General features: G+C 40.9%; 1 protein-coding gene across 1 annotated transcript; it reads left to right on the forward strand.

Moving 5' to 3' along the window:
• The first annotated feature begins 2,556 nt into the window (after positions 1-2,556).
• LOC103064977 (uncharacterized) lies at positions 2,557-15,283 on the forward strand. Its single transcript, XM_088129447.1, has 6 exons — positions 2,557-2,665; positions 3,424-4,043; positions 6,083-6,209; positions 7,205-7,287; positions 9,022-9,148; positions 9,537-15,283. Exons 2-6 carry the CDS (start codon positions 3,597-3,599, stop codon positions 11,180-11,182), a joined length of 2,430 nt encoding a protein of 809 aa, XP_087985573.1. The 5' UTR covers positions 2,557-2,665; positions 3,424-3,596; the 3' UTR covers positions 11,183-15,283.
• The last annotated feature ends 1,272 nt before the right edge of the window (positions 15,284-16,555 follow it).

Here is a 16,555-nt window from a genome sequence, read left to right on the forward strand (position 1 = left end):
GACATCAAAATCCTCTTGACAAGCAAACGGGCAGAGGCTTCTTTCTAGTAACAAAACAAATAACAAAAAATTCCAGCCCTGAGCCTCCTCCAAGGTGCTTCCATTTTCAATACTCCTCCACTGGTCATCTTAGTCTCTCCTTAGCTTCTGTCAGGGAAAGAGGTCCCTCCCCCGCTCCTTTTCTCATTATATTAAGACTTGATTTGGAAGCCTATTGCAAAGTGATTCTATGCACAGACAATGGCCCTGAACGGACCTATTTGCTAGAAACAAGCACTGCATAAGTAAAACTACAGGTAGTCCTAGTTAATGACCACAATTGGGGCCAGCAAATCTGTTGCTAAGCAACGCAGTTGTAAAGCAAAAAATCATGTGACCGCACCAGCTTACAATGGCAGTTCCAGTTGTGGTCATTAAGTGAATCACACACGGTGACTGGCTTCTGATAAGCACAGTCAGTGGGGAAGCTGGCAGAAAGTTGCCAGTCGCAGTCATCACAAGCCTTTCCTTAGGCAGCTCACTTTATTCAGGTCCCTTTCTTGCATCAAAATGTAACCCCTTGGAGTCCGATTAAATCAGGGAAAAAGCATATTTCCCAAGCTTTGTCCTCCACTGTTTATCCTGGAAGAGGCCCCTCTGCTACTGGCCTTGTCGTGCAGAGAAGAGCAGCTGAACTACACACCGAGATGGGAAGCAGAAACCGAAAGGAAGCCTCTTGAGTTGCGAGTGAGCCATATTATACTTGTATGTTCACTCTTGGAGTGCTGTGCCGCACAACTCTGCTTTGCTGCATTCGAGGAATTCAGAGTCTTCTAATACTCTTTGGAAGTGTTGCCAGAAATGCTTGTGTGTAAAGGTGACAGCTGAAGCATCTCTGAAAAGGGGTGGCCTGAACACTCAGAAATCTTCTGGCGCTCAGGAGGAGCAGGAGGAGAAGGAAGGGAACAACATGGGCAAGTTCAGCTGCTACCTCATTCTCGCAGGCTCAGGCACCTGTCTGCCTGCGAGATGGGCCACCTCTTGGGAAGAGGAGGGATTCTAGAAGTGCTTGCTTATGCCACTGAAATCATGTCCCAGGCAAGCAGGTCATTGCTGGTGCAAGCAGCTGCCTTTTACACTTGCTGACCCTTTTTGTGAGTCCAGAAGCTATGGGGCTGTTGCACTGCGTGATGCTGCCGCTTTTCCTGGTGATGGTGCCGCTTTTCCTGGTGATGGTGGGGTGCCCACAGGTCTCCTTGTTGCTGGTCTGGTACACAGCCTGGGCGAGCCGGGTGACTGTCATAATTGCATGCCCATTGCCAAATGCCTGAATCATGATCACATGACTGTGGGGATGCTGCGACAGCTGCAACTATGAGGACCTGTGGTAAGTCTCCTCATTCAGCACCATCATAACTCTCATACTGATCATGTTATTCCCTTTTGGGGTAAGCAATGTTATGGAAAGAATAGAAAAAGTAAAATGTAGTAAGGCAAATAAACTAAAGGCAGGAGATAAGAAAAAGGAAGTAAAGATAAATCTAGTTTAGAGCAACACCATTCTCTAAACCTCTCCATAGTTTTTTATCTTGCCAATCATATGTCCTTCCACCATGTCTGTGTAGCAATCCATACCCTGTTTTTTCTTATTTAAACTTGTCATATCTCTCTTCGTGGAACTTTTTAAAATCCTTACCCCTACCTTTAAGGTACTATTATGTTTGTCCTGATATACTCAACTCTCACTTCCATAACACAAAATGGGAAGAAGTATGCTCTTATGTACAACCATTTTCATTTCTTTCAACAAACATCCATTTATTGCAAAAGAACTACATACTACCCACTATCTTCAGAGCAGCATTTACTCATCTTAACATTCTCCATTTCCCCATCTTTAATAAATATTTTACCAAATAGCACAAATTCAACTACTTGCTCCATTTTTTTGCCATTTATATATAACTTGCAAATGTTCATTCCATTTCCCTTGTAAAACATAACTATGTTTATTTTCAGATCTATACCCCTTGTTACATTATTCAATCTAACATTTAGTTCAAATCCTTCAAATTCTCAGCCCAAAATATGTTTCTTTCTGCATACAGAAGTACAAAGACATTTACATCCCCAGCCAGCATACTGTACCTTTAAGGTACCACAAAAACTCATCCATTTATCACAACAATATTCAATAACCAAAGAGACATCACACATCTTTGCCTTATTCCTTGCTCAATATTGAAACTTTTGGATGAAATCCAAATTTTCAGAAGGAAGGGAGAAACAAATATTAAGCAATTCACATACAGACATACACCCAGCCCAACTGATTTTTGTTGCAGATTGTTTAGGCAGGTGGTTAGATTTATATCTTGTTTCTGCTTCAAGATTCCCCTGCTCAACGACCGCAGCCCTTCTTCAACACTCCCCGATCCCGTCCCGCACAGGACGCACAGCAGAGGCCGCACAACGGCTCTCAGAAAACGGTTGAGTCCGGTCAACTTCAGTGTTTCGATCCGAATGACACAGAGCATGCGCCGCATATCTTTTTTTTACGGAAGGACAGGAAATAAAGATCATCTTGTCTCTCTAGGAAGACGCGCTCTCTCTCTTTTACCTTTATTCCGAACCTCCTGGAGCCCAAGAGGGCGTGGGAAGTTCTGGCGGGACCAGAGACCTGGATGTGAGTTGCAGCTGCCCTTCTCACAAACAAAAGCACTGAAGAAGGGAAACCCAAAATTCTTCCAAGCATATTTCCTTGGAAATCTGGGAAGGGGTAATGAGTTGGGGGAGGGGAGACTCTTTTTTTCCCCTAGCAAGAAAATCGGAAGGAGAAGCTCCGGACAGACAGAGGAAGGCGTCGACTGAGCGCTTTGGCTTTGCCTGCAGATCCCGGGCTGGCTCTCGGCGCCTCTAGCGGTGAAAGGAGCTTGGAAAACACCTTGTGTGTTGTGCAGGTGGGGTGGGTGTCGGTGTCGGTGTCTAGCCTTCTGCTTTTTAAAGGTGTTTGAAGGGCCCTTCTCTGCCAGGGGCGCTGGAGGTAAGGCCAGGACTGGGTCTGGTGATTGTCTCTGTGTGGAGAGTTACCACAGCTTGCCCCATAACTCTGGAGAAACTGCTCTGCATGTGTTTTCAGCTAAGAGGACCGTGATTCTCTGTACTCAGAAATATCCCCTTTCACTCAAACCTCCTGGAGAAAAAGAAAAGTTGCAGTCAGTAATATTCCTGTAAATAAGACAGTTCAAATGCCAGGAGAGAAAAAAGGGAAGAGCTGTGTCCCGTTTGAAAGAACATCTGGTTGCAGACTGTTTTCCTAAGCTTTCACTCAGAGGGAATTTAATTAAATGATCCAATGGAACTAAGGTCTCTAAACAAAAGCTTTGTAATTCTGTCTTTTATTTCATTTCTCTGCTACTCTGATGTTTTTCTTTTTCACCTCAGATTGGAACCTGGAACCATGTTAATTTGCTTGTGAAGTATCTTTATGTCTATATTTGAGAATAATAATTGACCAAAGATGGAACACTAGCCTTGTGAGATTTGTACAGAGCCTCTTCATAGAATTAAAACTTTATGAATGAAAGTCACTTTGTAAAGCCAAGAAATCTTTTGCTATGTTTGGAGCTACACTGGAACACAAAGAGAAAATGAATGTGCAAAGATCAGCAAGACTGGGAGTAACAAAGTGCCGTCCTGTCATTGAAACCGGGAGCAGTGGAGAATTCTGGGAAACAACCAGGCAGAAGATCCTCCTTGAAGAAACTACCAGCTCAGAAGTTCAGCGTTGGCACTTCAGAAGTTTCTGCTATGAGGAGGCCAAGGGGCCCAGAGAGATTTGTAGCCAACTGCACCAGCTTTGCCATCAATGGCTGAAGCCAGAAAGGAGCACAAAAGCTCAGATGTTGGACTTGGTGATCCTGGAGCAGTTCTTGGCTGTCCTGCCCCCAGATATGGAGAGTTGGGTCAGGGAATGTGAAGCAGAAACTTGTTCCCAAGCAGTGGCCTTGGCTGAAGGCTTCCTCCTGAGCCAAGCAGAGCATGAGGAGCTGGGAAAGAAACAGGTGAGACAATTTCATCCTGGTAGCTGCATGGGTAGTAATGTATCTAGCAGTGTCCATGATTTCTTAATGCCTAGTCAGTCTTTCCTGGAATTTATAGCAGATTTTATTTCCTTTTTAGGCAAATAGTTCTGTTTCCTCTTCCAGATAATTCCAGAGGAGAGCATGGAAACCTAAGACTTTTTCCATCCCATAGATACAAGAATTGGAAGAAGAGGACAAGACATCTCTTTCCCATGTGTCTTCTCCCCTTCTTCCTTGCTCCTGGAGCAAGCACTTTTTCCTACTAACTGCTGCTCAGTTCTAGTCTTGGCAAGAAAACACAGTTTTGGAAATAAGTGCTATAGTCCCATGTATATTTACTGAAGATTGAATGCTGAAATGCTGAGCAAGACACATACAAACTCAGAAAAACAATACAGATTACTTTAATTAGTCTACTGTTAGTAATATGGCAAAACAAATGTTAAGGTTTGATGTTTTATCCATGATAATATTTATATTCTCTTTACCGACAAAAATATAGACAAAAGATAGAGACAAAACATTCATAGACAATATTCACATACAAAATATTAAAAATATTTTAAAGATAAAATAGAAAAAATAGAAAATATTCATAGACAAAAGATACAGAGATAACACGACTCAGGATGACTCCTCCAAATTTCAGATAAACCTCAACCTAGAATCAAAAGGGTGCTTATATACCCAACCATTGTCCATCTGAAACACATCCCCCATATAGTTTGTCTCTTTAAAGCATTATCTGACTTTGAGTCCCCTCTCTTCAGATCATGCTTGGCAATGCTTATGAACTATTTAAAAATATAAGAGGTTGTCAATGGCTTGAGTATCCATTAGAAATGTGATTCCTCTTACTTAAAAACAGAATCTGTTGACCAAAGCCCAGTACAGGAAGGTTCTGTTTTTCCATCTACTGTAGATGACTGCCAGTATTTTACAATAAGTAGTTTAAAAAGAAGCACAAATATATTCTTCTAAAAGTGCTAGTTAGTAGAAAGAATTGTTAAAGAATAAAACATTGACTGTAAGATAAAAAATATTTTTAATTGGGTAAAATATAGCTTAGGCCGTATATTTGGTAAAATCCATACAGAAACTAAAAATTTAAACCTGACCAACATTAGAGACTGGAAGGAATCACAAGTGCCCTTCAAGCACATTTATGATATGCTCAGCCTATGTGCCTTCACAGTACACATTTGGGCATTGATTACTAGGCTTATGGACCCAAGGGACTTCCTATTACAACAAGCAAAGAAAAACAAAGCAGAACATTAACTCTAATCATAATACCTCAAGAGGAACAGAAAAAATAAACATACCAGTAGTCCTCACTTAATGACCATAATAGAGACTGGAAAATTCATTGTTAAGTGGGGTGGTTAAGCGAGTCGCACCCAATGTTATGACGTTTTTTGCAGTGGTCATTAAGTGAATCACCACAGCCATTAAGCAAATCACACTGTTAAGCGAATCACACAGTTCCCCATTGATTTTGCTTGCCAGAAACTGGCTGGGAAGGTCACAAATGGCGATCACATGACTCCAGGATGCTGCAACCGTTGTAAGTGTGAGCTGGTTGCCAAGCACCCAGATTGCAATCGTGACCATGGGGGTGCTGCGATGATTGTAAGTGTGAGGACCAGTTGTAAGTCCCTTTGTTCAGCACCATTGCAACTTTGAATGGTCACTAAACAAATGGTCATGAACTAAGGACTACCTGTAGATGCAATCAGAAATAAGAAAAGGCCACAAGCTTGAAAGGAAGAAAAGGTAGAGAATGGATAATTGAAAAGAAAAGAAGAACAAAAGCATCTGGCAGAATGTCAGGGCATTTTAACTGGAAATAAGAGCCAAATACAAAGCAGCCCTCCCAGAGCAATATCAATTTAACCTGCAGGAGGGTCACCAGGAAATTGGAGAGCAAAGCAAGCAAACATAGTCAAATTCCCCAAAAGTGGATCATAAGCCAAGTACCTCTGTCCAGGGTTTTCTCATGTTGACTGGTCTTTTAGGTGCAGGAGGCTTTGATGGAGGTGGACCCAGCATGTTCTAAGGGAAGAAGAGATCTATACACATCCTTTCAGGAGCCGTTCCTGAAAAGGATCTTCCAGGAGGATCCCATTCAGGTCACCTCATCATGTAAGTGAAAGTTTCTTCTGAAAGCAGTAGAACCTGATTGACTGATTGATTGATTGATTGATTGATTGCTATCAATTGTAAGTGTGGACTCTTACCAACTACATAGATAGACCTTCTCCAGGATGATCTGTTATCAACCTGGCCTTGTAGATCTCTCAGTAGTGTGTTCATTGCTGTTGTAATCAAGTCTGTCTGCTTTGCTGCTTGTTACCCTTCTTTTTCTTTTTCTTTTTCTTCCATTTTTCAGCTTTATGGACTTCTCATGTGTCCAAAATAAGATAGAGTCTAGTAATTTTTTCCTCATATGAGATTCAGCTCTGATTAATTTTGTGATCCATTTGTGTGTTTTTCTGGTTACTTATGGTATTCTCAAGAGTCTCATTCAATCCTGCTTCTTCAAAGTCCAACTTTCATATCCAGAGAGTGTTACAGGGAAAATATTGCCTGCATTATTCTGATCTTGGTAGGTATAGACACATCACAGCACCTGAATACCTTTTCCAAGACCTTCATTGTTGCCCTATCAAGTGCTTGTCCCTAGTGTATTTTTTAACAGCTGGTTCCTTTATTGTTGGTTCCTTTACTGTTGGTAGTGAATCCTAAAAGGCAAGTATTCACAATGTCACTGTCTTCATTTTCAGTTCTAAGGTTGGGTGCTGTGCCTGTTCTTATTAGTTTGGTTATCTTTAGATTTAATCCCCCAATATATGGTCAACTTTTTGAATAAATAAGGAGAGAGTTTGCAGTCTTGTCTTACTTCTTTGCTGACCTAGAGCCATGTTCTGTCTGTACAGTGGTTTCCTAGATTTTGCATAAGGACAATAAGATACTCTGGGATTCTCAGTTTCCTAAGGACATTCCATATCCTGACATGGTCAATATTGAATCTTTCTGTATTCAATAAAGCATACAGTATATTGACTTCTTTCTGGTATTCTTTAGCTTTCTTAATTATCCAAAATAGTCTGTTTTCCCCACCTTTCTGTTGCTCACAGGGAATGGAATGTTATCAGTGGAAATCCCTGAATTATCTTCTCTTTGTGATGGCCCAGAAATCATAGCTATGCCTCAATCTCAGGTAGGAGGTGCTTCATAAGAGGATGGGACTATTTGGGGGGGCCAAGTGTTGTTACGGGTTGTTATGGGGTTCAGTGGGTGGCCTGTTCCTTCACAAGATGGATGTCAGGCCCAGCCCAAGAACAACAGGGAAACAGTCCACTAAGTTCAATTCTTTTATTGCTTACACCATATACACAAAATCTTGCCAGACTAAATCTATATTACTCTAATCTAGTGGATATACCCTGGGAGATTCTAGGGAGTGGCTATCCTAAAACTCTTCCTCTTCCCGCAATCCTGCTCCAGACTGTGTTGTCTCTTGTCTCACCCCCCTTCCTGGAATGTGCTCCCTCCTTCCTGAGATCCTGCTACGTTACTGTAGTTCATCACAATGGAGTACTAAGATTAACATTCAAGTATCTGCCAAGACACACTCATTCAACTTGGTTTGCCTTCTTGTGAAAATCCAAAGAAACAAGAAAGGCTGGTATCAGGAAATAAAATTTATTTATGGGGAAATTGCAGTTTTGTTTTGTTTGTTTATTTTTGTGCTGTGGTATGTTACTGTAACTAGAATCCTTCAGACAGACAGGAAGAATAGCAAATTCTTCTGTATTGGATTGGATTGCTAAAAACAAGTTAAATACAATCAGAGAATTTAAATACCAAGGACAGCATAAAACCTACTACAGAAGTATGTAGCCACATCACATTAAAAAATACTAATGTGAAATACAGAATTGCTTTGTAAAAAATTCTTAGAAACAAAGCTAAATGATTACAGGTAGTCCTTGCTTACCAACCACTCGTTCAGCAACCATTCAAAGTTGTGACGGTGCTGAACGAGTGGTACTTACGACCAGTCTTTGAAGTTCTGGTTGCTGCAGCATCCCTGCAGTCATGTGATTGCGATTTTGGCGCATGGCAACCAGCTCACACTTAACTATGGTTGCAGCAGCGTGCCATGGTCATGTGATCTCCATTTGCAACCTTCTTTGCTGGCTTCCCACAAACAAAATCAGTGGAAAGCTCTTCCCACAAATAAGGTCAATGGGAAGCCAGCAGGGAAGGTTGCAGGTTACTCTGGTAAGTCCCCCTCCCCGCCTTCCTATGCACCATGCCCTCCTTCCCTGCACTTGCACACATGCATGCACCCACTAGCACTTGCACACACACATGCACCTACTAGTGCCTGTCTTCCTCAGCCTCTTTGCACTCACACGCACCCTGCACCCTCCTTCCTGGGCTTCCTACGCTTGGACACATCCCATTCTTTCCTTCTCTGGCCTCCCTGCGTTCACAGGCACACCCATACCCACCAGTGCCCTCCTTCCCAAGCCTCTCTGTACTCAGACACACCCATGCTTTCCTCCCCCAGCCTCAAAGGTCATCTTCAGCATTTTCAGTAATGTAGAAAATGTTCTTACCACATGTCCTCTTGTGTAAGTTCCATGTAATTTACTTGGACAGGTAAGGGTGGAGGATACTGCTCCCTGAGTCACCCTTTTTAAGTCATTCTGGACCAGTGGGAGGTTCTCCAAAGGCAGCTCCTTTGCCATTCTCTAATCTGGATGCAACGAAGCTATGTTTTGTGCAATTAGAATACTGGCATCAACAGTGGAGATGCCTCCCAGCTCTAGTGACTAGACATCAAGACACAAAAGTCAAAAAATGTATCCTGTAAAAAAAGATCAGTTGACTCCATTGCAGACATTGGGACTGTCTGCTAAGGAACATTTTCTTCTTCCATCAGGGTTCTGTGTGCCTTGAGGAGGTGTCCATATATTTCACAAAAGAGGAGTGGGCGTTGCTGGATTGTGGCCAAAGAGCCTTGTATAGGGAAGTTATGCTGGAGAATTCTTGGAATGCAGCCACCCTGGGTAAGAATCCTCTTTGCTCTAGGATCAACACTTGGGGAAGAAGTGCTCAGGAAACATCTCTTGGTTAGAAGGAGGAGATACTTCATTTAGCAAAATCCTTTAGGAAGGTGCAAGATTGGGAGATAGTTGCTCAGATGTGTGCTGGTTTCATTTTCTTCCTGGAGTTAGTTTTCCAGTTTCTCTCTAATCTCATCAAGAGCACGTTAACTCAATTAATGTCACTGGCCTTGTCCCTCTGACAAGTGAGAAATACTCCAAAAGTGCCATTAACAAGTTTGCTTAGTTTGATAAAATACACAAAGAGGGATGAAGGTAATGGGTGATTATGCCAAATTATAGCCTTAGTTTTAATTTAACATTTCTAATGTTAATTTTTCTTTTCTTCAAGTAGATGATGGGTGGAAAAATGAGAAATACAAGGAGCCAAGATTAGTGCCATTAGAAGGAGTCAGACTTCAGATGGGAGAAGTAATGTTTGAAAATCAAGGGGAACCAAAAATCCATGGGAGAAGCCACTCACTGGATGAAGGGGAGAAATCATCTATTTCTCTGTATGTGGAACTCCATGATTTCCTAATCCCACAAGATGATAAAGGAAAAAGAAAGAAGAATTATCCACAGTATGCCACAGCAGCTAAAAATAAATCTGATTTAAGTAAATATTGCAGAATCCAGACTAAAGTAAAACAATATGACTGTGGACAGCATGGGGAAAGTCCCAGTCATTTTTTCCCAATTACTTTACATCCAAAACTACATATTCAGCAGAAACCATACATAAAATATGGGAAGAATTTCACTTTGAGCAATCACCTTATTTCCTTCAAAGGGTTTAATGTAGAGAAGAAAGTGTATAAATGCACGATGTGTGGGAAATGTTTCAGTAGCAGCAGTCATTATACTTGCCATAAAAGGACTCACACAGGGGAGAAACCAAATAAATGCTTTGTGTGTGGAAAGAGCTTCAACAGGAGCAGTATTCTTACATGTCACCAACGGATCCACACAGGAGAGAAACCATATACATGTGTGGTATGTGGAAAGAAATTCCGTGAAAACACAAACTTTATGAGACATAAAAGAATCCACACGGGAGAGAAACCATATAAATGCATGGAATGTGGCAAGAGCTTTAGTGTGAACAGTCACCTAATTTCCCATCAGAGGATCCACACAGGAGAGAAACCTTATAAATGTAAGGAATGTGGAAAGAGCTTTAGTGTGAACAGTAGCCTGACTTATCATAAAAGGACCCACACAGGGGAGAGACCATATAGATGCATGGAATGTGGAAGGAGTTTTAGTGTGAATAGTAGCCTTATTTCCCATCAAAGAATCCATACAGGAGAGAAACCATATAAATGCATGGTATGTGGAAAGAGCTTCAGAAGAACTGCTAATCTTATTTGCCATCAAAGGATCCACACAGGAGAAAAACCGTATAAATGTGTGGAATGTGGAAAGAGTTTCAATGAAAACAGAGAGCTTACTTCCCATCAAAGGATCCACACAGGAGAAAAACCATATGCATGTATGGAGTGTGGAAAGCGATTCCGTAATAGCAGAAGCCTTAGTTCCCACCAAAGGATCCATACAGGGGAGAAACCTTTCCAATGCTTGGAATGTGGAAAGAGCTTTAGTATCAACAGTAGCCTTACTTTCCATCAAAGGACCCACACAGGAGAGAAACCTTATAAATGTTTGGTTTGTGGAAAGAGCTTTAGCATGAACAGTCACCTTACTTCCCATCAAAGGATCCACACAGGGGAGAAACCTTATAAATGTATGGAGTGTGAAAAGAGCTTTAGTCAGAACAGTAACCTTATTTCCCATCAAAGAATCCACACAGGGGAGAAACCATATAAATGTACAGAATGTGGAAAGAGCTTTCGTGTGAACAGTAGCCTTAATTCCCATCAAAGGATCCACACAGGGGAGAAACCATATAAATGTGCAGAGTGTGGAAAGAACTTTCGTGTAAACAGTAGCCTTAATTCCCATCAAAAGACCCACACAAGACAAAAGCCGTTTTAAACATGCAAAATGTGGGGAAAAAAATTGTGTGAATAGTAGCCTTAATTTTCATCAAAGGACTCATACAGGAGAGAAATCATGTTAATACATGGAGTGTAGAAAGAGCTTATTGATAATGATGCTATTACTTCGCATAAAAGATTCTATATAGGAAAGAAACCACAGAAATGCCAGGCTTGTGGGAAAGTTTCAGTTTTTTTACACAGAAGATGATGCACAGTTGTGAGAAACCACAGTATATGAAATCACAGTATATGAAAATAACTCAAGAAAAAGTAGTGTTGATATTTCTCTTAAAAAGGTCTGTTCTGTCACCATGTCTCTTGTAGCCTGCATATCACTCAAACTATTTATTCTATCTACCATAGATTGTCCCATGTATAGTGTGATTGTGACCAATCCATTTTCCAGCTACTTCAGTTCTAAATCTACTATTTAGCCAAGTACTGGAACAGTTTGATCCAAAGAAATCTTAGACTGCTCTGCATGTAACAGATTATCAGCGAATGAATGAGGGATGAAGTGGATTGCCACAATGTTTGGACCTGGCCATGATAATCTTTGATATTTTCATCACTGACTTGAGTGAAGACTTGGAGGGATTTGCAGACAACCCAAATGATGCGGAGTATTAATGTCACAGTGATTTTCCAATAGCTGTCAAACTGATAGTGATTAATCCCAAGTACAGTTATCTCAGATCACAAATTAATAAGATTTATTCATTTATGACCATTCCTAGAGCTGGTTTCAATCACTCATGTCTTTGTGAGTGGTTTACTGTAGTGTGTGCTCTACAAGGGACTGCCCTTGAAGGCCATCTGGAAACAACTTGTACAAAATGCAGTGGTTGATATATTAACTAGGACAAGCCAGTAGTATAACACCAATATTTCATTCTTCATTGGTTGCCCATTTGTTTCAAAGTGCTGGTGAACATGTTTAAAGTTCTTCATGGCTGGAGGCTTAGCTATCTTCAAGATCACCTACTTCAAAATAGAATCTGCCTACCCAAGGCATGGCTGTGGAGTGTGCTTGTTGAGGGTCCCTATCTTCCCTGAGATACAATAAGGGGACTCAGAGGCAGGCATTTGTTACAGGAACTGCCCTCCTAGTATTCAGGAAGCATTTAAAATGTGGCTTTTAAATGTGCATTCGGAGACTGAAGCAAGGATATATCTGAGATTAGATGAATCTGGCTGCTTGAAGTTATGGTATGATTTTTATGATGTAATTATTGTTGGTCGTATTGTTGTGAGCCACCCAGAGTCACCCTTGGGGGGAGATGGGCGGCATATAAATTAGATAAATAAATAAACATAAAATATTGATAGATTTAATCATTTTAAGCTTACTGCAATGTGTGATATGTATTGTAGGTTATATTGTAAGCCATTTACAGCAATATAATTGAAATGGCATATCAGCATTTGTAATAATAATAAATGCATAGAGCACAATAATTCCTGTGATTATTCCACTTGCAGATAAGAAGCTTATATATAAGGAGTTAGGGTGGGAATTTTTTTACTCTTTGTCTTACTCCCTTTTGATGGAGAGGGAAGATGCTTCTCTCTTTTGAGAAGTTTGGCCACCCTGTACCTGGAGATTATTTTGGAAGTAGCTGCCAGCCTTATCACCACTGTCTGACCCCTCACAGCTAATGTTCTAGAAGAAAAAGCTATCTGGCTTGGTAATAAATACTGATGAAAAAGATCTTGGGACTTTAGTGTATTACAAACAAAGTATGTCAGAATATAAGATGTGGCTGCAAAAGAGACAAGTAAACTGGTTTAGTAAGAACTGGTTTAGTTTCTTGGACTTCAGAGAGGCCAGTCAAACTTCTTGCTTTTGGACATAAGTGCTTTAAAGCATTGCTGCTGTCATTTTTGGTAGTGTTATATCAGTTCTGAATGTCTGTGTTTCTCTTTGCACAGACAGCTTACAGACTACTGAATACAATATATGCTTTGGAATATAGATCTCAGCTTTATGTAACTTGTTGCAGATAGTGGTGCTTAAAAGTTTGTGAACACAGTTTATTACTCAGGATATGAAAAACAAGAAACGGTGTTGCTTTTATAATTAATGGTATAGCAAGAACAGTACTTGGCTACAATGCAATCAATGACCGAATAATATTGATTAGACTTGTGGACAATCCTTTAATGTGACAATTATTCAAATTTATGTCCAACCACTGATGCAGAAGAAGAGGAGGTTGATACGTTTTATGATCAAGTCCAATTTGAAATTGACAGAACACACAAGCAAGATGTGCTGCTTGTGATTGGCGACTGAAAACCAAATTTGGAAACACGAAAGAAGAAAATGTAGTTGGATTGTATGGCTTAGGAAACTGAAATGAAGCAGTAGACTGACTTATCACTTTCTGCCACTCCAGTGATTTCTTCATAGTTAACACTGTCTCCAAACAAATAAAATGATGCCTCTATTCATGGCCATCACTAGATGGAGTATATAGAAATCAAATTGAATATATTATTGCTAAAAGGTAGTAGAAGAGCTCAATTATAGCATCAAAGGTATGGCCAGGTGCTGACTGTGGAACACATCACAAACCGCTCATGTGCAAGCTCCCAAGTTAAGCTAAAGAAGAAGTAAGCCAGTCAGTTTCCATGGTATGATCTTGAACATATACCCATTTTCAAGGAGAACATCAGGAATTGCTTTGAAGCCCTGAACTTTATTGATAGAGAACCTGTAGGATTATCAGTTCATTTGAAGGGGATATTAGAGTCAGGTGCTTCAATCAATGGGATGATAATCAGGTGTGAGTATGGGAGGTCCTGCCATATTTAAAGGACAGAATTCTGGGTATTCACTATCAAAGTCTGATCTTTGCAACACAGGAACAGTATGTGGAACTGTGTTATGACTCATACAAAGGAGATTTTGGAGGACCTCCGAAAAACAGTTGCTAATGCTCACCAGGCTGGAAAAGGGTTACAAAACTATTTCTAAAGAGTTTTGAACTCCACTAGTCCACTGTCTGGCAGATTGTATATAAATGGAGGCAATTCAACACCATTGTTTGCCTCCCCAGAAGTGGTTGACCGATCAAGATCACACCAAGAGTGAAGCATGTAATACTTCACGAGGTCTTAGAGAACCCCAGGGTAACATCTAAGAAACCAAAGGCCTCTCTTGCATTGGCAAATGTCAGTGTTCATGAGACCTCCTTCATGAGAACACTGAACAACAACGGTGTGCATTGCAGGGTTGCAAGGAAAAAGCCACTAGCCTCCAAAAAGAGCATTGCTGCCCACCTATAGTTTGCAAAAGACCTTGTAGATCAGCCAGAAGGCAATTGGAAGAATATTCTGTAGATGGATGAGACCAAAATAAAACTTTTGGGCTTGAATGAAAAGTGTTATGCTTGGCAAAAGGCAAACACTATATTTCAGCGTAAGAACCTCATCCCATCTATGAAACGTGGTAGCAGTATCAGTTTGGGACTGCTTTGCTGGTTCTGGACCAAGATGGCTTGCCATCACTGATGGAACTATTAATTCTGAATTGTATCTGCAAATTCTACAGGAAAATGTCAGGGCATCTGTCGTGAACTGAAGCTCAAAAGAAAGTGGGTCATGCAGCAAGACAATGACCCAAAATACACATGTCGTATGACCAAAGAATGGTTAAAGCAGAAGAATGTTTTGGAATGGCCAAGTCAAAAGTCCTGACCTTGAGCCTATAGAAATGTTGTGGAAGGACCTGAAGTAGGCAGTTCATGTGAGGAAGCCCATCAATACCCCTGAGTTGTAGCTGTTCTTTAAGGAGGAATGGGCTAAAACTCCTCCACTGGACAAATTCTTCCTCCTTCCTCCATGCACAGAATTGATCAACAGTTATCAGAAACATCTAGTTGCAGTTATTGCTGCCCCGAGAGGGGCACACCAGTTACTGAAGCAAAGGTTCACATACTTTTTTGCCACACACAAATATGTAGCTTTGGATCATTTTCTTCAATGCCAATGAACAAGTATAATGTTTGTGACTCATTTGTTTAATTGGGTTCTCTTTATCATTTAGTTTTAGGACTTATATGGAGAACATACTGCCTTTTAGGTCACATTTATGCAGAAATATTGAAAATTCAAAAAGGTTCACAAACTTTTAAGCATGACTGTAAACTGTTCTCTCAAATCCTCACTTCGTTAAAATAAAAAATTCTTTATCACTGCTGCGTTGGGTTTATAAACTAGTATCGTACACTCCTTAATTTTTTGAGACCTGCAACCCTGGTGAAAAGGAGAAAACTTGAGCCATTTATTTAAAAGCTCATTCCTGGAGAAAGGGGATTTTCCTTGCTTTCCCTTCCACATTCTGGGCGAGGGGGCATCTCCCCATTCAAGAATTGGTAGCGGCAGCATAACTACCTGCCTGGAAATAGCCATATTCAGACAACCTGGAACTTAAGCAGAGGGGGTGAGAGTAGGGATTGTAGGAGAAATTCCTCTCACAAATTTCCCTAAGCATTTGTTTTAAACTGGACACCAGCTCACAATTTCATTGAAGCACAGCATGTTTATTTTGGTACTGGAGATAACAGGGCTAACCTAAAAAGGATGGAGGTGCAACCTCCCTATATAAAGCTAAGCAAATCAGACTATACGTGTGATTGGATATAGCAACACATTAGGTGTTTATTGAGGTACATTGGGAGGAACTGAGGTAATGAGAATAAGACTACAAAGGTAATTTTGAGAGAAGAGGCAATATTTCATGAATATACTGTCGTTTCTAGAAAGTCCTTGGTTCCCACAGCCTATGCTTGCTTTCTAGTATATTATTACATTACATTACATTACATTAATCTCCACCCATCTCCCCCTAATGAGGGACTCTGGGCAGCTCACATATACAGCATATATACAACTTTTTAAAAATTACAAGCCTATTCTAATTAAATTAGTGCAGCCGTACTCTACTGTGGCCAGCAGCGGTTGCAAGGGAGTAATCTCATCTGGACTTTCTTCCACCGATGATCTTTTCCATCCACCATCAGCTGCGTCACACATCCGTTGTTTTTTCTGCCGATCGGGTCCAGCACCAGTCCCCACACAAAGCACCACCGGTTCCTCCCATCGAAATGGGAGTGCCTATTTATCTACTCGCAGATGGTATGCTTTCAAATTGCTAGGTGGGCAGGAGCTAGGGATGAATGATGGGCAGTCACCCTGTCATGTGGAGCTGGGCCCAAACCACTGGAGTGCCAACCATTTCTGGCTGGCAAACTCCAGTGTCATTAAGCCCTTACGCCACCACATCCCCTGGTTTTATCAACATTTCTTGGCATTCTAAATGTTTTTATGACTGACTTGTCAGGGTTTATTGTTTCCCAAGTCC

Source organism: Python bivittatus, unplaced genomic scaffold (genome assembly GCF_059951505.1).
Source record: "Python bivittatus isolate LINGU-HERP-01145 unplaced genomic scaffold, Pbiv_v1 ctg000810_np1212, whole genome shotgun sequence".
NCBI classification, from domain to species: Eukaryota; Metazoa; Chordata; class Lepidosauria; order Squamata; family Pythonidae; genus Python; species Python bivittatus.